We start from the raw sequence: 23,977 nt of genomic DNA, 5'->3' as shown, positions 1-23,977 counted from the left end.
GAGACTGGAAAGGAGGGGAAGGGGAAGAAAGGACGGTGGCAGTGAGACCACAGCAGTCCACACAAATAGGGCCCCAGAGAAAACAGGGAGGTGCTGCCAAGACAAGGGGAAGAACCGTCCTGGGACTTGGCTCACCTTACTACTGACTTGCTGTGTCAGTAGTAAGCCAAATTGCTTAACCCTCTGGGCCTTCCAGCTCTTATAATCTACAATTCCATAGGTTAAGCAGATGACTAAGTGAGCAAATTGGGGATAAGTGTAAGGCAATAAGGAGTAGTGGGGAGTGAGACGAAGTGGAGAGTGTACGTCATCTAAAGGGGCAGCCACCACTCAGCTTTAGCTGTCTGCTGCCATGTGGCAATAGCAGCCCTGGGAAACTCATACATTAGATGTCAACCCAGCTTGGTCTTATCCCAACCCCACCTACCTCTTAAGCCAAGTAGCTGCCTGGGATCTGCCTAGGGTTTCACCTTGGCATTGTTGCCAGGGGAGAGCTGAGACACAGAGCCAAAAGAAGGAGCTGCCTGGGTAGGAGGGCTGGAGTGTCAAGGGTTCTGAGCCAGGATGGAATCCTGGACCTTAGTCAAGGCCAAAGAAGGGGAGTCAGGAGAGAGAGAGAACACGGCTAAATCCTGGAAAAAGCCCAATGTGAGTGGGAAATCCCAGGGATTTGGGGACTGAGGAGAACAAAAGACATGGGGCTCCTTGCTTATCCTCCAGATGTCATCCTCTTGGATGTTTGGCTCATGTGCCTCTCTACAACTGAAAATGAAATTTCCAAATGTCCAGTATAGTCGCTGCCACTTAACTAGCACTCCCTGTATACCAAACATTTTAAGAGCTTTGTCTTACGTAATCCTCACAGCAATCCCATTTTAAAATGTGTTATTATCCCTTTTCTAGAGACGAGACAGCTGGGGCTCAAAGGCTGCGCGCCTTTAATAGCTAACATTTGTTGAGTATGTACTCTGTGCCAAGCACCCCACATGCATTATTTCATTCACTTCTCATGGCAGCCCACCTCCAAAGATGGGATCCCCAGTGAGCCACACCACCCGGGGTTCACACCTTTGTGTACCCCCTTCCCCTTGAATCTGGCCTTGTTGGTCACTCTTGACTAATAGAATGCAGCAGAAGTGGCACTGTGTGACTTCTGAGGAGAGATCATAAAGAAAAACTCTGCCTTTTAGAAGTCTTGCTCTTGGGACACTCTCCCTGGGAAACTGGCCTCCACCTGAGAGAAGCCTTAGTTATGTGGAGGTGCCATAAGGAAGCCCACTCCAGGAGACAGCCCCAGCTGAGCTTGCGGCCAACAGCCACCACCATCAGCACTGTGAGTGCACCATCTTGGACACCATCTTGTGACACTGTCTTGGACGCCATCTTGTGACACTATTTTGGACACCATCTTGGATGCCCAGCCCAGTCATTCTCCCAGATGACCCTTGGTCCAGTGGGAATCCAACTAACATGCCATGGAAAACCTCAGGCAAGGGTCACCCAGCTGGGACCAGCCAGCCCACTGAACCACAAGAAGTAATTAATATACATTTATCTCAAGCCACTAACTTTTGGGATGGTTTGTTGCATACCCAACAAGGAACTGGAACATTTCTTGAGAGAACCCCATGATGTAGAAACTTGAGCTATCCCTATTTTACAGGTGAGTATACTGAGGTGCAGAGAGGTTGAGTGACTTCAACAAGACCCACAGCTGCTGAGGGTCAGAGCCAGGACCTGAAGCCAAAGCTGTCCCACTCCAGAGGGCCTCCACCCTGCCCACAGCTACCCACCAGTGAGTGTCAGGTGGGATTTGAACCCAGGCGGTCTGGCCCTTAACCACGGGGACCGTTCACTTCCCACTAGGTCTCCCAGGGCTCAGAAGCTGCTGCTCGGCATCTGTCGAGCCCCTCAGAGCTGACTCCCCACTTCAGGTGCCTGAGGTGGGGGCAGGGGAGGCTCTGAGACCAGAATTTTGATAAACGGCCTCACACATATTAAACAAGAGAGATGACACTGTAAGGCCCTGGCAAGGCCCCAACTGCAAGGGATGAAAAATGGGCCTGATGCATCTTGCAGGCCTTGGTGACAGGGAGAAATGGATCAGGCCTAATAGGGCTGTGCACTGGGCCCTGGCCTTAAACAAGTCAAATGGAATTCGGTGCCCTTGGGAGACCAGACCCACAGGAGCAGAGGAGCAGGGCAGGAGGGGGCTGACACCAGCAGGCCTGTCTCCAAGCCTGAGTGCCAGAGTGGAGAGCTGGAGGCTTCTGGAAAGAGCAGCCCACGGGAGGAGGAGGCTCGGAATCCTGCTGCTTATGGCTGTGGGATCCTGAGCAAGTGACCCAAACTTTCCAAGCCTCAGTTTCCACATATACAAAGTGGGATTGTTGCATATGCTAAATTTAGCATCAGTAACAGCTACGCAAGGAGAGCTATCATTAACTGAGCATGGACGGCGTGCCACATGCTGTGCTAAGCAGTTCATGAATTGTCTTAATATTACAGCATCATCTCAGCCAGGCTGGTTGTGAGGGGTGAGAGCATGGGCTCCAGGGCTAAGGTTCAGGTCCCAGCTCTGCCACTCACAGGCTGGATTCCTTTGAGCAGGTGACTTAAGTTTTCTGTGCTTCAGTTTCCCCCCACATAAAATGGGGGTAATGAAAGTACCTACCCCAAAGTGCTGTTGTGACTAATAACACATTAGTGCTCAATAAATGGAAGAGCTGTAGACACTCAAAAATGTTAGTTCTCTTCCTTTGTCCAGGATCACTCCCCTCCAAGGTCAAGATCTCAGGAAAGAATGCCTGGAGCAGAGGGCAGTGTCAGGGAAAGGCGGCTCAGAGCCAAGGCTGGTTTCCCTGGGATTGTTCTACTGACATGGAGCAGGGATGGGTTATGTGGTCAAGGTCCCTTTAAGGGGCAGGCATTTGGCTTTAAGGGGGTGGAGCCAAGCAGAGAGTGGGCGGGGACCTGGCAGAAGGTAGCTGGAGCCCCACTGGTCTGCTGTGGGGTCTTCTCAATGTAGTCCTTCCTGCTCCATTCCACCGGCCCTCCCCAAGGATGCCGCCCGACCCCTCTCCCTCACCGCTAAGCCTTTGCACTCACTGGCCCCAGTCTCTCCTATCATCCATTCCCAGCCTCCCCCAGGTCACTTCTTCCCTGAGGACCCCCTCGCTGGAGGCTGGGTTAGCGGCCCTCTCCCTGTGCCCCCACAGCTGGGGGACGCCCCAGCTCTCATAGCCCGGTCAGAGTAGAGCTCGCTCCCTTGTCTCCGTACCGTTACAGGTATACCATGGGGTGTACATCCCTGGGGTACACCATGCTCCCTGGGGACAGGGCGCGAGGGTTGCCTGGCCCTTACTTTATTCCCCGCGCCTAGAAGGGTGCTCAGCAAATACGTGTTGAATGAGCGAGTGGATGCATGGTCCCCAGCCCCCAAGCCCCTGGGAGTGCCTTGCCAGCAGGCATTCCCTCTTCTGATGTCGGCCCATCCGGTCGCCCCAGGGAACCCCTTCTTCCCTCTTGGTCCAAGGTGGATAGAGCCAACCCCATCCCAGGGCCCCAAGGGCAGAGCTTGTGACTCAGCCCAGGCCAATCAAAGCACCCTCCCAAGTCTAAGCCATTGGTGTAGGGATGATTACATGACCAAAGCTAAGCCAATGAAAGTCACAGCCAGGATTCTAGTTGGAAATACTGGGAAGAGGAGGCCCCTTCTCTCTACTGGGGTTGATACATTTGTAAGACGTAAGCCTAGAGCTGTGCCTGGTGACCATCTTCACCACCACTTGGGGAAAGGGCCCTGTTCTCAAGGCACATGGAAGAGAATGGTTGAGCTCCTATGGCATCACCCAGTCACCTGCTCCAGCTGTGCCTCAAGCAGACATTGTGGTTGCTCACCCACCAGCCATCCTGCCCACTCACTGTTTGAGATTTTTTTTTTACTTGCGTCTAGCTCGAGAGGAGGGCCTGGTTGATCTGAGCCAATAAGTTCATGCCACATCTCCAGCCAAGGTGAGTGATTCAGGAAAGAGAAAGTGACCTAAATTGGTCCAATCAGAAGGAAGCTTGGGGCTTCAGTGGTTGGGGAAAGAGAAGCCTTTTCTACTCCTACATGTGCAGAAGGAAGCACCAGCCTCAGGGGTTGCTGGCAGTTTTGTCACCACTACACAGGGAGCCAGCTCAGGAAGACAGTCAGGGCAGGGAGGGGGCCAATGCTCAGATGACTCCAGAGGAAGAGGATCAGTCCTGATGACATCAATGCGACAGCTGCACTTTCCCTACACCCTGGAGTCCATGCGACAGCTGCACTTTCCCTACACCCTGAAGTCCCTGCTACAGCTGCACTTTTCCTACACCCTGGAGTCCCTGCTACAGCTGCACTTTTCCTACACCCTGGAGTCCCTGCTACAGCTGCACTTTTCCTACACCCTGGAGTCCCTGCTACAGCTGCACTTTCCCTACACCCTGAAGCCCATGCTACAGCTGCACTTTTCCTACACCCTGGAGTCCCTGCTACAGCTGCACTTTTCCTACACCCTGAAGTCCATGCTACAGCTGCACTTTCCCTACACCCTGGAGTCCATGCTACAGCTGCACTTTCCCTACACCCTGGAGTCCCTGCTACAGCTGCACTTTTCCTACACCCTGGAGTCCATGCTACAGCTGCACTTTTCCTACACCCTGGAGTCCCTGCTACAGCTGCACTTTTCCTACACCCTGAAGTCCATGCTACAGCTGCACTTTCCCTACACCCTGGAGTCCATGCTACAGCTGCACTTTCCCTACACCCTGGAGTCCCTGCTACAGCTGCACTTTTCCTAAACCCTGGAGTCCCTGCTACAGCTGCACTTTTCCTACACCCTGGAGTCCCTGCTACAGCTGCACTTTTCCTACACCCTGGAGTCCCTGCTACAGCTGCACTTTTCCTACACCCTGGAGTCCCTGCTACAGCTGCACTTTTCCTACACCCTGAAGTCCCTGCTACAGCTGCACTTTCCCTACACCCTGGAGTCCATGCGACAGCTGCACTTTCCCTACACCCTGAAGCCCATGCTACAGCTGCACTTTTCCTACACCCTGGAGTCCCTGCTACAGCTGCACTTTTCCTACACCCTGGAGTCCCTGCTACAGCTGCACTTTTCCTACACCCTGGAGTCCCTGCTACAGCTGCACTTTTCCTACACCCTGGAGTCCCTGCTACAGCTGCACTTTTCCTACACCCTGGAGTCCCTGCTACAGCTGCACTTTTCCTACACCCTGGAGTCCCTGCTACAGCTGCACTTTTCCTACACCCTGGAGTCCCTGCTACAGCTGCACTTTTCCTACACCCTGGAGTCCCTGCTACAGCTGCACTTTTCCTACACCCTGAAGCCCCTGCTACAGCTGCACTTTTCCTACACCCTGAAGCCCATGTGACAGCTGCACTTTTTGTTTACATGAACAGGTATATTTTCTTATTATTTAGACTGATGTGGATTTTTCTGATATAACCAAAGCAACCTAGCGGGTACCCCTGGACTTTTCAGTTACAGGAACTAATCTGTGCTTCAGGTTTAGTTCAGCCTGTTGGAATTCTACAAGACGCACTCAAAAGAATCCTGCCTGGGGTGCCTTTCCTTTGCACACCATGCCTTGTTTCCTCTACCAGGGCACCTCCCTGGCATCCTACTACCCATCGGATCACCCAGCACCTTCCGTGGCCTGCTGGACAACGGGTGTGCCCAGCTCCATCTCCATCTCCACCTTAGGGCAGGCCTCTAAGGCAAGGGTCAGCAAACTTTTTCCATAAAGGGTCCAACAGAGACTATTTTAGCCTCTGCGGCCGTACAGTTCCTGTGGCAATTGCCACTGTAGCATGGAAGCAGCCGGAGACAACACATAAATGAGTGCGCACGGCTGCGTTCCAGTGGGACTTTATTTATAGGCACTGAAATTTGAATGCCAGATAATTATCCCATGTCACAAAGTATTCTTTTATTCTTTTCAGTCATTTAAACATGTAAAAAACGAAAACACAACCTGAGTTTTAGGGGCCAATGTTTTGTGTTGGTACTTATGTCTTCCCAGAGAGAGGATCTCAGCTGCTCAGTTAGTTACTGTTCACTATGGGGCAGGATTTGGGGGCAAAGCTTCTTGTTAAGCAAGTCCATCCTAAGCCTAAGATTCATTGATGGAACACCACCATTCTTCACCAGGGCAACTCTACGAAGAGAGAAGGGCAGAGGGGCCTATGTTCCTCAGAAGGATGTGGGCACAGCAGGGACAGAAACCTTTGTGGGAATATCTCTAGTACAAAAGCCCGGTTAGAAAATGTACACATCTGATTGCACAGTATCTAGGGATTGAGTATCATCATCATCAAGAAACAATAATCCCAGTTACTAGGTGGAACCCAGGGAAACAATTTTCTCTCTGTTGATACTTCAAATAATCGCGCTAACTGTGAATTAGAAGATTGAAAAGGAAAAACAGTCAAAACGGCTCTTGGCTCAAGGGCTGTGAAAACGAGGCGGCAGGCGGACACGGCCGCAGCCCTGGGTTGCCGACCCTGCTCCTGGGTGTCGAAGCGCCTTTGGACCATGGGCGGTCCACCCTAGGCCCACCCCGTCCTTAGCCCCCCGACCGCGCTGAGCTGCTCAGGTCCCAGCAGGCTTCAGCCTCGCGTGCCTGACGGTGCTCTTGCCTTGAAGGTTGAAAGCCACTTACCAGAAGGACCACCCGTAGTCCCAGGAGTGGGGTCTCCAGTCTTCGGGGCCGAGGCTCGCAGTGACCTGGAACACCTGCGTGTACATCATGTGGGCGACCATTCCCAGGAGGCCTGCGGGACAGGAGCAGAACACGGCGTCAGGAGCGAGACGGGGCGGGCCCGCCTTCCCCACGGGCTCCTTGGGCCCTGCCTGCCGGCTGGTGCTGAGGAACAAGGACCCCCTGCTACGGGGTCAGCTGCACCAGAACTTGGGGCACCCAAGGGTAGTGGCTTTCTAGGCCAGCCAAGGAGCTTGAGTTCGGCCCTGAGGGCCAAAGGAACCCTGGAAAAATCAAAGCAAGGGAGATGCTGATCTGCGTGTGGACTGACGAGCTTTGTCAGTCGAGGGCCAGATAGTACATATATTTTAAGCCCTTTGGGCCATATAGTTCCTTTCCCAAGTTCTCAACTCTGCTCTTGTAGTGTGAAAGCAGCCATAGATAATAAATGAATGAGCATGGCTGGTTTCCAATAAAACTTTATTGACAAAAACAGCTGTTATGCCAGATTTGGCCCAGATGCTGTAGTTGGCTGACACCTATGTTACAAGGGCATTTGGGAAACAATCTAGAGTGTCCTTCAAACTGCAGCTCTTGACCCACTAGACTAATGGGTCATGAAATCAACTTCATGGACTGCAACCAGCCTTTTAAAAAAGGAGAAAACAATGGAATGGAATACAATAGAATGGAATAGAAATGTGTGATTCCATCAAAGGTAACAAGAGTTAAGTCTTGCTTTGTGAAGCTTTTCAGTTCTATACGAGTATGTGTGTGTAGTGATTATGATATCAAATGTTTTTCTTAGAGTGGCTCATAGTCAAAAATCTTTACCCCCTGGCTAGGAGAACTTTGCCAGAAATGAATCTGAGTCCTGCTTCCACCATATTTTCACTGTGAGGCCCTGAGTAAGGCACTTCGCCCCTCTGAGCCTCAAATTTTTCAACCCTTGGATAAGTCTTATGACAAGTATGGTGAAGAGTCGATGAAATTGGGCAAGGCAGCCTGTGGGCTGGGGCTGCAGCAATGGCAGCTGCCAGGCTGATGATAAACCAGATGCAGACTGTGACTGACTGGCATGGCCCCAACCTTAGAGGAGGGATAGTGCTGAGGGGAAGGCAACAGTAGATGACAAGAGGAAGGAAAGAAACCAACAATGCTTGTGCACCTACCACGTGCCAAGTCTTCTGTCAAGTCTTTCACATCCATGATTATCTCTTTGAATCTTCCTAACAACCCTCTGAAGTAAGTATGATGATCAAGGCCATGTACCATTGTTCAGGTTGTACACTGCACATCTCCAGAGGGCACCATTCACCCCACAGTCTAGATACACAGCACTCCCTGCACGACTGTATACGATAGCTCTGGCAATGATTGTTCCCATTTCATAGATGAGAAAATGGAGGCTCAGAGTGGTGACATCTGTCTAAGTCACACAGGAGCATGTGGCTGAGGTCCAAATGCCAGGGCTCTTCTTCTGCATCTCTCCCTGCCCGTGTGGCCTCAGCCACCCTCTCTCCTCTTGCTGACAAAGAGGCTAGAGAAAAGATGGAGCCAAAAAGAGGAAGGGCAGAGACAAGAAGATAGATGCAAAGAGGGTAGGGTCTGAGCCCTGGACCTCAGCCTGCGGAGGGGGCTGGGGGAAATCCTGTGTTGTAGTGTGATGACAAATGTTTAACACCGGCTCTCTGGGGGGAAAATGCCCTGATCTGTACCATTTGCCAATTCTGATGGTGTAAACAGTCCCACCACAGCCAACTGCAGGCTACCAATGGGACGTCATTGAAAGCAGAGCGGGGATGAGATTGCACGATCCCCTCTCCCAAGCTGGCGTAGCAGGCACTGGCACCCCCCGGTGTCCTTCCAATCAGCCATGCTCAGGCCCCTCTAAGACAGAGGGGCCCAAGGTCACTGTCATTGCCTCTGGCCAGGGGTCATCTTGCTGTGCCAACCTCTCACTGTCCTTCATCACCATGTGGCGGCAAAGCCAAGGAATCCCAAGGATCATTGGCAGCCAGCCAGAGAATGTCACAGTCTTTAGAGACAAAGCACACCTTGCTGATATCTAGGTTTTGGATGTCTCCTAGCCTCAAAAGTGTGAGCCAACAAATTCCTGCTCTTTAAGCCAACCCATTGTGTAGTATTTGTGCTAGCAACCTGGCAAACAAAGACAGTATTCCTTTATATTGACCAACCATGTTTTATTTATCCAATCAATTGATTATATTTGTCATTTCCAATTTCGTTTTTTGCTAGATAAGCAATGCTGCAATGAATACCCTTCTACCAGAATCCTTGTGCTTATGAGCAAGTATTTCTCTAGAGCGAAGACCAAGAAGAACTGCTGGGTCATAGAACAGATGCCGTTCACATTTGAATCAAGACTGGCAAATCGCTCTTGTGCATGGCAGTGGAAACTTCCAGACTTCTACCAGCTGTAGCTGAATCCTCACCAATACTTGATATTACATGACTTCCGAAAATTTGCTCATTGCAGTGTGAAAAACGACACCTCAACACTGTTTTAAGTTCTGCATTTCCCTTATGGCTAGTGTATTAGTCAGCCAAAGAGGTGCTGATGCAAAATACCAGAAATTGGTGGTTTTTATAAAGGGTATTTATTTGGGGTAGGAGCTTACAGATACTAGGCCATAAAGCATAAGTTACTTCTCTCACCAAAGTCTATTTTCACATGTTGGAGCAAGATAACTGCTGATGTCTGCAAGGGTTCAAGCTTCTTGGGTTCCTCCCTTCCAGGGTCTTGCTTCTTTCTGGGCTTAGAGTTCCTCTCTTCCTGGGGCTGGCTTCTGTTTCCTCTGTGAGCTTACTTCCCGGGCTCCAGCTTAAGGCTTTAGCATCAAACTCCAACATCAAAACCAATGGGTGGGGACTCAACACCCTAATGACATGGCCAATCAAAGTCTTAATCATAACTTAATCGTGCCCAGGTACAGACCGAATTACAAACATAATCCAATATCTATTTTTGAAATTCTTAACTATATCAAACTGCTACAGTTAATGAGTTGGGGCATTTTCCAAAGTTTATTTCTATTTCTTCTATGAATGTGTCTGTCTGTTTTCTTTATCAATTTTTCTTTATTTTGTGTATCTTCTTCCATATCAGTTTGTGGGGATTCTTTACATATTCTGGATACTCAACCTGTCTTTTGCAAATAGTTCCTGCTGTCCTTTCCCATGTGCAACCACACAACTTTGGTCATACATTTTATAAGTAAAATTTGTCAGTCTTTCCTTCTTGATTTTTGCTTCCTGTGTCTACTTCTAGGAAATCAAGATCATGAATACAATAGTCTCTGTTTTTTCTAATATATTTACAGGTTTTTATGTTAATCCATCTGGAATTTATCTTGGTAAATGGTGTGAGGTAAGGATCTAGCTTAATTTTTTAAAAAAACTAGTTAATTGCCTTGAACCAAATGGAATAGTTTGTTTCTACCCCCACTGATTTCAAATGATACCTTTATATCATTTTTCAAACCCCAAATATAAATGGGTCTATTTCCTAATTCATCATTCTGTTCCAGTGATCTCATCCTGGACTGTTCCTTGGCAGTGCCACACTGTTTGAGTCATTATAACTTGACTGTAGAGTCTGTTACCTGGAGGCACAAGTATTCCCCCTTTATTATTGCCCAGTGCTCATCCTTTCTGGAATTGCTGCCCCACCCAGAAGCACTGCCCACTGACCAAGCTGTCAGCCTTGCTCCTGGCACACCCCTACCTGCCTCCTCCCCGCTCCTGGCCACCTTGAAACTAGTCTTTCAGCCATGAGACCACAGAGCAAAACAGCTCAGACTGCAGGGGGGATGAAGACAACCTCAGACCCTAACCCTAACTATTCTAGATACCAGTCTCACCCACGACCTCCCCCACCCCCACCCTGGCCCCAAGAGGCTCCTACCTGGGTAGTTCCTTATCTCCCTCTTCCTGTCTCCCAGACTTTCCAGGCTACAGGCAGCCTGATCACAGCAAAGGAAAACATGCCAGACTAAGTGGTCCTCCTCCGAACTTCAGCAAATCCCCCACCCCTCCCCGTGACCAACTGCCCCTTACTCTCTTCCAAGGCTTTTCCTCCAACCCACACCCAGCTCTTAAAAGCCACTGCCCTTGGTTTGGCTGGAGCTGAGTTCTACTCTCTCCCCCCCACCACAGCAGCCCCTTAATATAGCCATCCTTGCCCGTCTAACACTGCCCAGTGCCGTTTTCCCCTTGACACCACTCAGCAGGGCCTCAAGCCCTTCCTTGCTTTTGCTGGGCACTTTTCTGAGAACTGGAGCTTGCTCTCCAAACCCTCAGCTGATGCAACTTCTTCGTTTTCTTCCCTTTGATGCCAAACGCCCTCTGAGTTACCTGACCTCGCTGCACCTTGGTTCCCTCGTCTGTAAAACAGGGATAGTAGTAGGAAAAGTCCCGTGAGTGTCTAGTGATGGAAGAAAACGTTCATGAGAACAACCACTCCCCGTGCTAAAATGGTAGAGCTTAACAGTATTTCAGACACGAAAATTCCCAGCTAGACCCAGAAGCTGGACCCAGGCCATTGGCAGAATAATTTTCCAAATTAAGAATTCAGAAAAGCATTGATTCCTAAATTGAACTTCCTTTATTCCCAAATACAAAAGGCCCTACTTTAAGAAAATTCAATAAATAAGTATCACAGTTCACTCCAAGAGAGGGGAGATTCCCTGGTTGTACTTTAAGGATGCCACTTCATAAATCTGGCCCTCACCCAAGCTTCTGGAAGCATGTTTGTTTTGCAAAGCGAAGTCCACCCATAAGGGTCCGTCCTATGATTCCTCAGTAGAAGGAATCATTTCCATCTCATCTGAATAAAAAAGTTACTTTCCACCGATTTACTGTCACACCTAAATTAGCGACGACTAAACGAATGAGGCTTTCCTGCCACCGCTACTGGTTCCTGGCTGGGACCCACACCAGGAAACTTGTGGCTATAAATCTCTGGTGTTTTCTGGAATCTCCCATCTTCCTGATACCATAAATGGAAGCCCCAGTCCATGTGGTGGGGCAGGTCTGGCCTTTTCATGCCCCTGGGGGATCTTGGAGATCCCAGGGTTGGGGGTGGCCAAGGGTCCAGAGCTGAGCTGGGGGTGGTGTCATCAGAGCCCAGAGCAGGAGCTGCTGCTGTGGATCCCAGCCCTACCCTACAAAACCTCACTGATCAGACTGAAGCAGCCAAATCCTGTTGTCAGGGCCAGAGGGCCTGGGGTGGGGCCAGAACTAGGAGACGATGTCAAGAGGGTCAGAAGATGAGCCTGGGATGAAGCAAGGGCGGAAGCCAAGTGAGAGAGAGGCAACAGGTTCCAGTCCTGCCACTTAGCAGCTGTGTGACTTTGAGAAGGTTTCCTTGCCTTTCTGTGCCTCAGTTTCCTCACCTGTAATATGAGGATAATAGTACCTATCTTATAGCATGAGGAGTAAGTGATCTAAATTTGTACAATACTTAGAAGAGTGCCTGGCGCATGAAGAGTTTTATGTAAGTGTTTCTTGAATGAATGAACAAATGAACACGCCTGAGACTCACTGTATTGCCCACTAGACTGCACACTAGTTCAGAGGCCAGGTCTGTTTTGCTCTCCACTAAATTCCCAGGACCTAGCACAGTGCTTGGCACACAGTAGGTGTTCAATATGTGTATGTAGAATGAAGAAATGGCCACTGTTTTCAAGGTGCTTGGGCACATTAGCCAGTTTGTACAAAAGTCTAAGGTCTGCGATATGGGAATGAGCTAAGGCTAAGACCAGGCTTTAAAACTGTGGCGAGCAAGGGTGGAGAAAGGGAGCCCAGCTTAGAGGCCACTGCAGGGTGCAGGCTTAGCCACTGTTGCTTGGACTTAGAGTTATTGGCAGAACAGGGGTAGGTTTTGAAGTCAGAATCAACAGGTCATATTGATGGACTGGACATGGGAGTTGAGGGCATCCTAGGGTCTAAGATGACTGCAAAGGTTTCGTCTTGAGCAACTGGGCAGGTGACAGTGCCATTTACTAAGATGAAGACTAACAGGAAGAAGTTTTGTTTGTGGAACCTGTTTGGGCTATTGACATCTAAAATATCCATTTTACACCCAAGCAGAGATGCCAAGGAAGCAACTGGATATACAAGTTGAGGTTTGGGACAGAAGTCAGAGCTGGTGACTTAAATACCCGAGTCCATCACATGTAGATGATATGTAGCACGTAGGACCAGAAGAGGCCACCTGAGAGAGACTAGAGGAAGAAAAGTCTCCTGCAATTGAGCCCTGGGGGACGGCCAATATTAGTTTCAGCAGAGTGGGAGAGGCCACAAAAAGGCTGAGAAGAGAGGCCAAGGAGGTAGGAGGAAAAGTGGCATTGCCAAGGCCAGGAGAAGAAAGGAAGTATTCAAGAAGGAAGTGCAGGGCAGCGGACTTGGCCCAGTGGATAGGGCGTCCGTCTACCACATGGGAGGTCCGCGGTTCAAGCCCCGGGCCTCCTTGACCTGTGTGCAGCTGGCTCATGCACAGGGCTGATGCACGTAAGGAGTGCTGTGCCACGTAGGGGTGTTCCCTGCATAGGGGAGCCCCATGCACAAGGAGTGTGCCCCATAAGGAGAGCTGCCCAGTGTGAAAGAAAGTGCAGCCTGCCCAGGAATGGCACCACACACACGGAGAGCTGACACGGCAAGATGATGCAACAAAAAGAAACACAGATTCCCGTGCTGCTGACAACAGCAGAAGCGGACAAAGAAGAAGACGCAGCAAGTAGATACAGAGAACAGACAACCGGGGCAGGGGGGAAGGGGAATAACTAAATAAATAAATCTTTTAAAAAAAGAAAAAAAGAAGAAGTGCAGGGAAGCGGACTAGGGGTTAGGGCGTCCGTCTACCACATGGGAGGTCCACGGTTCAAACCCTGGGCCTCCTTGACCTGTGTGGAGCTGGCCCACGTGCAGTGCTAATGCGCGCAAGGAGTGCCCTGCCATGCAGGGGTGCCCCCGTGTAGGGGAGCCCCACGCACAGGGAGTGCGCCCCGTAAGGAGAGCCACCCAGCACAAAAGAAAGTGCAGCCTGCCCGGGAATGGCGCTGCACACACGGAGAGTTGACACAAGGTGACACAACAAAAAGAAACACAGATTCTCGTGCCGCTGATAAGGATAGAAGCGGACAAAGATGAACACACAGCGAATGGAAACACAGAGAGCAGACAGCTGGGTGGGGGGAAGGGGAGAGAAATAAATAAAATAAACCTTAAAAAAAAAAAGGAAGTGCATTCGCTTGCTAGGACTGCCATACAAACCACCATAAACTAGGTGGCCTAAAGCAACAGGGATTTAACGCCTCACAGTTCTGGAGGCTGAAAGTCCAATCACGAGGTGCCAGCTGGACTGTGCTCCCTCTGGAACCCGTGGGGAAAATCCCTCCGTGCTTCGTCCTAGCTTCTGGTGGCTTCCTGGACATCCCTGGTGCTCCTTGGCTTAAGGCTGCAGCACTTCGGTCTCTGTTGTCACACGCTGTCCTCTCTTGGTTTCTGTCTCTCACCTTCTTACAAGGACATCAGTCATGTTGGATCGCGGGTTCACCCTACTCCACTAGGGCCTCATTTTAACGTAATCACTTCCATCTCCAGTGACCCTATTTCCAGGAGGGTTCCATTCCACAGGTGCTTTTCAGATCTCAAAAGACCTTTTGGGGTGGCACAATTTAACCCATAACAGAGAGAGTCAACTATTAGGTCCAAGATGAAGACAGAGAGGTGATGATTGGTCATTGGAGGTCACTGGTGACCTTGAAAGATGCAGTGGTGGGGACAGATGCTCGCTGGCATAGGTTGAGAAGAAGAGAAAACAGTCCAATGATTATAGAAAACGCTGTCAAAGTATATTGCTGTGTGGAGAAGCAGAAAAATGGGGCGATAGCTACAGGGGCATGGGGATCAGGAAGCATTCTGAAGACGGGGGCTGCTAGAATGTTTCCATGCATATCCAGAGTGACCCAGGAGAGAGGGAGAGACTGATAACGCAGAGGAGGCGAGGGCATTTGTAGATGCGAAGTAGGAAGAAGGTGAGAGGGGTGGGGAAGAGCATGACGCAGATTCGGAGATGCAGGCAGATCGCTGGGTGCCAGGGCACGGTGCTCCTTCTGCCTGGTTTGCTTCTCTGCTCCCCACCACGCAGGAAGCGAGGTTACCAGCCGAGAGTGAAACCAGCCTGAGGAGCGAGGAGAAGGTGTGAAATAGTCTTTTCTGAGAGTGGGAAGCGCAAACAAACTGGGGAAGTGCAGCGGACACGCCGGCCGAGGCCACTCTGCACGCCCTAGTGAGACCCGCGCTCATGAATTTAAAGCGAGGCCAGGCAGCGCGGCTGTGGGGTTTTCTGCAGCCAGGCTGAGGTGGCGAGAGAGCGGTCAGCCCGGCCAGGCACGTCGGTGCCTCCTGAGTCTGCGGGACATGCAGGCCTGCCAAACCGGGTGCCCCGAATCATCTTCTGTTCTACCCCCGGGAGAGGGAGGGCGGCTGGCTCCGGGCACCCTGCAAGGTGTGTGGGACCACAGCCTGGGGGCCTCTCCTACAGGCACAGTCTCCAGCGTGGAGATGCCACTTGGATAAGGATCGAATTCCAGACTTGTCTTGCGTCTGGCCCGGCTCTCTTGTGCGGGGCTAGCTCTGCTTAGGCTAATGGCATGTTGCATTTAATGGAGACATCAAGGAGGTAGCTGATGAAGAGGTTTATAAGAGAGTTTATTATTAAAGATGCTATCTAAGTTCTCACCCAGGGAGCATTCATGTCTCAGTAAGCATTCTCGAAGCTGGTGGGCCCTGATCGGGAATGTGCCACATTCCATGCGTTGTAGGTCAGGTGGGTGAGAGGTGGGACCTGGAGGAAGCTGCCAGCAGAAGGGACGGGCGCAGGAAGGTAGCAAAGGTAAACCCCCTGCTGGAGCAGCCTGGCGTCCAGTCAGTCACCGAATCCAGGCTTCCAGGTGGGGGCGATACAAGTAGGAACAAGTGACCTGCCCTCCCAACTGACCCAGGGGGATGGGGAGGGACAAACAAACTGGGCACTGTTGCAGGGTCAGGGCAGCCAACAGAAGCCCAGGGGCCCGTGGGAGCCCGAGCAGGGCTGCTGAGCCTGGCCTGGGGTAGGGAGGTCAGGAAGGCACCTGGGGGGGGTGGCCTCTAGGCTGAGAGTGGGCAGATCAGGGGCAGGAGGCGGTTGTACCAGGCGGAGGGAGCAGCTCAGGCAGCAGCCCACAAAAGTGGTTTGGTGGCTGCAACGGGAGCTTCGGAAGAGCACGTGGGCGCAGAGAGGTGCAGCTGGAGGGATAAAGGGGGCAGCTCAAGAAGCCATCTTAGGGAGTGTGGACTTTATCCTGAGGGCGATGGGCAGGAGCTACATAATTGTAAACCAGGGAGTGAGAATCAGACATACTTTAAAAAAAAAACACAACAACTTTATTTCAAATCATAAAAGTAAAATAACAGGAAAAGGCAGCTCAACAAATTATGGAAACATTACTCCTAAAATGTTTTGTCCACGCACTTTTGTCTCAGCTAATTTCAACTACTAACTCAGTTTTGCCTTCAGTGTGCAGGAAAGATACACAGATGAACACAGATTAGTTAAGTGGTATAGCCAAAGTCTCCTTACTAATGAAAAAAAAGGAAGACGAGAAAACAATGCTTACTCATACTCCTATATATGATATACTGAATGTAATTTATGGACTATAGTTAACAACATTGTAAAGTATTTGTAGCAAAAGCAAAGCTGGTACTGTATGAATGTAAAGGTCAAAAACAGAGGATGGAGTTTGGTTTTGTGAGATAAGAACATGATTAAGGCATGCTGTTCTTTAAAGACGCCTCTGGCTGCTGGGTGCAGAAAGGACTGGAAAAAGGCAGGAGAAGGGAGTCTGGGGGGGGACTCACCACCATCCTCCAAGCACCAGAAGAGGTGGCTGGGTGGGTTGTGTTGAGCTGTGGGAGGTGGGTGCGCTGGTTGGGCACAACAGATTGCCTGGTAACCCCAAGAAACCGCCTGGTACCCCAAAGACTGGTGTATTCCCAGCCAGCCCTCTGGTGCCAGAGAGACCTGACTCGGGAATGGGGCTGGGAGAAAGTGGAAGGAACTGGGAGAAGCTGGGGGACTGAACCAATTGTCATCAGCACTGGAACCTCTTCCCACGGAAAGAAAACTTGGAGTCCCTTAAGGCTGGTATCGCATGACACCTGGGGGTAAATGGGAAAAAAATAAATCGGTTACTTAGATGGATCTAAAATATCCAGATGCTCATCATGCTAGAGGGTCAAAGCCGGCTCTTCCCCTCGGCCTGGGGTCGGTCCACGCGGCCAGGTACGCCTGCACTTAAAACCATCCCCGGCAACTGAGCTGATGCTGTTTAAAGCTTGCCCAGATCTATTTTTAAAGAACGGGCTATTTTTAGACTCTCTCCAGAGAACCCCGCAGCCTCTCTCAGTAGCATATTTCAGAGTTTAAAAAGTTTCTCCTTACACATAACCTAAATCTTTCCAGCGCCAATTTAAGCTAATTTCTTGCTCTGTCCTCTGAGGACAAGGGGGGCGGGTGAGCTGGTTGGCATCTTCTCGAGAGAAGCCTTTCGGGAGCTTGGCAATTACTGCCTCGCCCCTCAGCCTCGGCTCTTCTGCACTAGATCATTCCAATTATTCTGCCCTTTCTCCAAAGGTCTCGTTTTAGGCCGCTTGAATCATTAGCATCACTTTTGTAGGGATTTGGCCCATTTCTCTATTTGCCTTTTCAAGTGCAGTGGCCCAAATCAGAGGTGGCATTTAATGGTGGACTTTCCATTTCAAGTCATCAGTTTCCTGAGCCCCCCCAGCCCCGCCCCCGTCCACCCCAGCCACCTCCACCCAGCCCTGGAGCAAGGCTGGCAGTGGCAACCCAGCGAGCCTCAGACCCCCACCCCCGCCCCCACCTCAGACGGGCACCAAGGATGAGTCCAGAGTCTAAGCTCCCAGTTGCCGCTGGGTCTTAGGGCAGCGGGGGCCAAATTGATGGGCGATGGTTTTTATATTCGTGGATATGTCCCCATACCTGCAGCCTTCCGCATTACCCTCCTTCGTTTGGGGAACTAGATATAAGACATCTATCGCCTCCGGTCACGGTTGTCCCAGAAGACTGGAGAAAGTAGTCAAACTCCTAGCTCTGGGGAATTTGAAAGCAAACACCCAGGCATTTAATGAAAAGGGGTTGGAAGAATGTATGATCAAGCAGGGCCAGTTTCTCTTCCCCCTTCCCCACCTGGAGATGGTAAAGCTGCCTGCTTGGGGGGAGTGGGAGGGAGGGGAGGAGGCTGGGGGTCCCAGGAAGAACCAGCTGAACCGTGCAGACAGGAGCAGGGCCCCTGACTCCACTTCCAAACCCTCCTGTTACATTGCCCAGGAGGTACCTGGAGTGAACTGAGTACCACAGCCTAAGCCCCACGTCGCTGGCCTTGGATGCTCACGGGACCACGAGAGGGAGCGTGGCTGCTCCCACCTCGGGAGGGTGGTGGGAGGAGGAGGCCTGTGCTGGGACGGGGATGAAAGACCCAAGCAGGAGATCACACACACAGCCAGGGCAGAGGCCCTAAGTCACAGCCTGCCCCTCTCCCTGCTGCCTTCACCCACATCTCTAACTGGAAGCGCACACGCCCCACAATTGTGGTCTCGACATTCTGCCCAAGACTCAAACCTTGGACCGTGGCCGCCTCCGTGGGGGGCCCTCTGATGCCAGGTGTGGTACCCTAAGCCCTGTCCTCGGGGGGGTGTCTTCTCAGCAGGCCTCATGGTCACCCCTAGTCCCAACCTCGAGGTTCTGCTGCTAAGAGGAGAAGTCTGGGAACTGAGTGAGAACAGGACTGGTGAAGGATGGAAGAAGTCAGGCTGCTGAGAAAGCAGGTTTAGATGGCTCCTCTGAGCCATAACTACCTGCTGAGATCTCCATATGTCCCTCCAGATGACAATGGCCTTAGGGTTAAGGAGACCATATAATTTATTGTCAAGCCAGGACACTTCTGAGAGTGAAAAGGGCCCTATTAAAAATTCCTCTGGGTCAACAGGGCTATATGGTACTCAATAAATGAATGAACAAATGAATGGGCTCCCACTCTCTGCAGGGGTTCTTTCCCTTGTGCATGTGCCCTCACCTTTGTCCGTACCCTCTGCCAGGACTTTGACACCCATGGTCTCTTTGGGTCACACAGCAGTCCTGCTCGTGTGTCCATTTTACAGACAAGAAAAGGAGAGGTTAAGTGCCTGGCAGACATGGAGAACCCAAGAGTGCAATCCACATCTCTCTTTTTCTGCCCCACATTCATTCATTTGTTCCGCACATAATGGTGGAGCATCTGCAACGATCCAGGCACTGTGCCAAGGGCGGGAGGAGGAAGTGAAGAAGACAAGAGGTGCGTGCCCTCTTGAAGCTGACGGCCCGGTGGGGGAGACAGACCACTAGAGAGAAATATGTCGAGGGTCCTGAGAGTTGGGAAAGGGAGCACAGGACCAGAAGAGCCACCATCTGTTGTCCTCTGACTGTGGCCAGGGAAGGCTTCCCCGACACGGACATGTGTCAGGGGAGCCCGAAGGGCGAGGTGGAGTTAGCCAGGGCAGAGTGGGCCAAGTGGGGGCACGCCCCTCCTAGGGGCACAAGCTTATTGTCATAAGACCAGGATTTCTCAGCCTTGGCCCCGTGACACTTGGGCCCAGCCAATCCCACGCGTTGCAGGGTGCTCAGCCAGCGGTCCTGGCCTCTGCTTGCTAGACACCAGGCACCTCCCCCAAGTCACCACCATCGAAAGCGTCTCCAGACTGGCTGAACATGCCCCGGGGAACACGGTGGCCCTAGGCTGAGAACCGCTGTTGTAGACACTGCCCAAACATTTTTACAACACTCGTGTCTTTTATTTTTACAGCTCCCTTCTATTTATAGCAAGTGCTACTGGCTTTTCATTTCCTGCAGTGATCCGAAGCTTCCCTTCTGAATACGTTTAAGGTTTCGCCTTTGTTTTTGTTTTTTCAAGTGAGTGACTTAAAGAAAAAACGCCACGTCCAGGATGGTGCCCGTTGCGGGCGGGTGGAGTGACTGGTCATGACTCCTCCCGAGTGCCCAGGAGGAAGGGTGAGAAATGCCGAGCCAAGGAAAGAGCCAAACACCGCGCGCAAGCCGTGGCCAGCCACGCGGGCGGCTTTCAAGACGGCGGCTCCCACGGCCCTCAGGGCGGCGCGTCCTGGCGGGCACGCCTTTCTCCGGAAAGTTCCAGCAGCTGCGCTCCAGCTCAGGAGCAGCGGACACTCGCTGTGGTCAGGCGCCCTGGGCAGGAGTTGGCGTAACTTTGCGGGCGTGTTGTGCGGAAGGGAAGGGCCTTTTCCCTCTGGAAGCTTACTCTGAGGCAGGTGCCCGTACCACGCACAGCCCTGGGGGCTCTGAGATCAACGGTGGGTCACGGCAGCAGGCCAGCCCCCCACTCGCTTTCCTTCTGGTTCCCGGGGACACTGGGCAGGGTCTCCCTTCCCTCTGCCCTTTTTCTCTCCTTCTGCCTCTGTCTCTCTGGGTGTTTGTCTCTCCGTGTCCCTCGGTCTGTGCTCTCTGTTTCTCTTCTGCACTCTTCCTACCTTCTTTGTCTCTCCTTCCCTGTCTGGTCTCTCTCTCTACTTCTCTCTCTCTTTCTCTCTTTTCCTTCCCTTCCTCCTCCCCCGGGAATGTCTAGTTAACTTTGCCTGAGCAGAACTCTTCACTGTGTTCAGGTTTCACCCTCACCTCTCATCTTGCCGTGCAGGACCTACACAGAGAAACCCGAGACAGGTTTGGGACAGAGATTTCCACCTGCCTCGCCCCCTCCATGCGCTCCTGCCTCAACGAGACGCCGTGCAGCCTGGAGAACATTCCTCCCAGAGCCACCCCTCAGGTCCCATTAGCTGAACGCAAATCTCATTCTTCTGCCCAGTTAGGTTTCAAATGTTCTGAGTCCCTGCACTTCCCTGCCGCCTGGCTACTACATCATCAGGGTGCATTCGCTGCCCAAGAGGGTGCCAGCAATTAGGAGAAAGGGGGGAGGGGTAAAGAGAGCATTAGGAAAATGGGGCGGTGGGAAAGCAGTCTTGATGCAAAATCTCTGGAGAGCAAAAAATGACAGCAACTCCTGTCCTGGGCACTTCAAAGCATTCGGCCATCCCATGTCTCATGTAATTCCTGCCTTATCCCACGAAGGCCAGGTCTAATTACACTCTATTTGACAAATAAGGTAGTAAAGCCCAGAGACGTAAAGCAACCCACCCAGGGTAACACAGCACGAAAGAAGTGTCTTTGAACCTGGGTCTGCCCAACTCCACATCCAGATGTTTTCCCATTCCATCAGGGCCTCTTCCATTCATTCAGTCATACATTTATTACACATGTATGTATGCCAAGCTATCTTCGTGGTGAAGTAGTATATAAAACAAACAAGAGGGGAAGCAGCTGTGGCTCAAGTGACAGAGCTTCTGCCTATAATATGGGAGGACCTGGGTTCAATCCCTGGGGCCTCCTGGTGAAAAAGAAGAGAAAGTGTGCCTGCACAGCAAGTAAGTGCCTGTGTGAATGCCCACGTGGTGAGCCAATGCCCCGCACAAGTGAGTCACGCAGCAAGATGATGACGCATCAAAAAAAGAGAGACAAGGGGAGAGTCAAGGTGAAGTGCAGCAGAAACCGGGAACTGAGGTGGCACAATTGACAGGGAACCTCTCTCCCCATCAGAGGTCTCCAGGATCGAATCCCGGTGAATCCTAGAGAGAAAATGAGAAGACAACACAGATGGCAAAAACAGCAGGGTGGCAGGGGAATAAATAAATCTTTAAAAAACAAACAAACAAGATACCCGCACTCACAGAGCTGATATACTTATGAAGGAAGCTAGAAAACAAACATACACATAAATTTCTAAAATTCAGAATTTAATCAAAGCTATAAAGGAAAAGCAGGGGAACACAGAAGAGGTGGAAGAGTAGGTCATTAATTTAGCCAGGTCTTTCTGAGAAGGTGACATTTAAACTGAGCCCTGAAAACCGTGACATCCAGGGGAAGGGAGGCCCAGGCGGAGGGGACAGCAAGAGCAGAGGCCTCGAGCTGGGGACGGACCTTGAGGAGGCCAGATGAGGGAAGAGGCAGGGAGCCTGGTGGGAGCCTGGCTGCATTGTGGCGACGAGACGGTGGACCGTGTCCTGTGAGGAAGCCTGGGAGGTGGCGTGTGGCAAGGGCAGGGGAGGGCACGGTCAGACGTTTCATGCAGAAGAGCAGGCTGACTCTGCGAGGAGCAGCTTCCCTGCAAGCCCCTTGGCATTTCTGACCTCTGTCTCCAGGGGCCCAAAACCTCTTAGGGAGAGCCCAGAGGCCCATGGATTTCAGGGTCCGCTTAGCCTACACCTGTCGTGGGGCAGGAGCCAGATGGGAAGCTGATAAGGTGGGGACCCAGGCCACAGACCGCCCAGGGTGATGGGATGCCAAAGCTGAAGTGAGGCAGAGCAGCAAAGCACAAAGTGGGTGCTGAGGCGCCGTCCCTCCCTTCCATTCTCCCACGCATACCCTGCCTGGTGAGTGCTGAGAGTGCCCTCAGTGTTGGCGACGCTGAGATTGCTAGGTCTGAGCAAATCGAGGATCAGGAGGGTGCCCAGGAGGACTCTGGGGATCTCAGGAGCACCACTGCCTGCTCTGGACAGCACTGTCTTTGCTCCATCCAGCCCTGAGGTCCGGCCCTTCCACGTCCGTCGCTTCCCTTGAGCAGGAGCTGGTTTTCCTGACTCTTCTGCACCTCCCTCTGAAGACCACCTGTGACTCAGGAAGTCTGCCCCTACCAGGGTCTCCTCATCAGGGCTGGGCCACCCTGCAGGCGAGGGGATGGGGCCTCAGCCGGCTTTGCCGGCTGCCGAGGTGCAGAGGCGAGTGAGGAGAGCGGCTCTGGACTGTCGGGCGCCCGCGGCAGGCCCTGGGTGGGCAGCCCCTCCCACCGGCCCCAGCGAGGCTCAGCGGGGCAGCCGCAGGGACGCCTGCCCACGGGCCAGCGGGGAGCCAGGCCCGGCCGGCCGGGCAGGCTGCTGTGCAGGGAGTCCACCCGCCAGGAGGGGGCGCCGCACGAGCCTTCCTGCCCCGGCTCGGCCTCGGCGTGGCCACACACCGCCATCCCACCCCTGGGCCGACAGGGGCCTTCCCGGCCCAACTGCTGGGTTCTGCCTCAACCACTGATTGCCCTCTGGGCCCCAGGAAAGGACCCCTGCTGCCCCCTCCCCACATCCTGGACTAGACCCTCTCTCCCAGTCCCATTTGCTGGGGCCTCTCAGAAGCTGTGACGGGGGTCAGAATGTTGCGCTCGTGTCCCTCCTCCAACACGCGCCGGCTCTGTGACCTTGGACAACGCTCTGTGCCTCAGTTTCCCCACCTAGTTGTGAGCATGAGTAGTGAGCATGCGGAATGGTGCCTGGAGCATAGGAAGTGCTCTCCCGTGCTGGCTGCTCTGCTTCTCATTGCCCCTGCCGCTGCGAGAGGCCGGGGCTCCTGATGCAGGGCTCCACCTGCCAAATCTGGCTCTTCCGAGGCTGACACGGGCCTGGACAGAGTCTGAATCCTCCCAGCCCTCTGGTCCCTGATGCCCCACCTCTGCTGGTTCCCCAATCCTCCCAGCCCCCACGCCCTTACCAGCTTTCTCCTGTGACGCCCTCCCCCCACCCCAGACCAAGGAGCAGAGGGCCCGAGGTGCCCCGCATCAAGTGGCAACCTCTGCCGAGCCGCGGCCTGTCCTGCAGAGGGGATTCGGGACAGGGCACTTGTGCCGAGCCACGGCCTATCCTGCAGAGGGGATTCGGGACGGGGCACTTGTGCCGAGCCACGGCCTGTCCTGCAGAGGGGATTCGGGACGGGGCACTTGTGCCGAGCCACGGCCTATCCTGCAGAGGGGATTCGGGACGGGGCACTTGTGCCGAGCCGTGGCCTGTCCTGTAGAGGGGATTCGGGACGGGGCACTTGAGCTGAGCCGTGGCCTGTCCCGCAGAGGGGATTCAGGACGGGGCACTTGAGCTGAGCCGTGGCCCATCCTGCAGAGGGGATTCGGGATGGGGCACTTGAGCTGAGCCGTGGCCTGTCCTTCAGAGGGGATTCGGGACGGGGCACTTGTGCTCGCAGAGGTGAGGGGGAGGGGCGGGGGAGCAGGGTTCCGGGAGTGTGGGGAGCAATACGAAACAGGGTGCG

At 52.6% G+C, this 23,977-nt stretch overlaps 1 protein-coding gene across 1 annotated transcript in view; it reads right to left on the bottom strand.

The window, feature by feature from the left end:
- The window catches only part of GSG1L (GSG1 like), a 260,072-nt gene that overhangs the window by 40,027 nt on the left and 196,068 nt on the right, over positions 1-23,977 (bottom strand). Inside the window, exon 4 of the mRNA XM_058286151.2 lies at positions 6,709-6,820. Coding sequence (XP_058142134.1) covers positions 6,709-6,820 — 112 coding nt within the window. The remainder of the gene's footprint in view (positions 1-6,708; positions 6,821-23,977) is intronic.

The sequence above is a fragment of the Dasypus novemcinctus genome, chromosome 23 (genome assembly GCF_030445035.2).
Source record: "Dasypus novemcinctus isolate mDasNov1 chromosome 23, mDasNov1.1.hap2, whole genome shotgun sequence".
In the NCBI taxonomy this organism is placed as follows: domain Eukaryota; kingdom Metazoa; phylum Chordata; class Mammalia; order Cingulata; family Dasypodidae; genus Dasypus; species Dasypus novemcinctus.
Note: the sequence above shows the minus strand (reverse complement) of the source record. Positions and strands in the feature narration are given on the sequence as shown.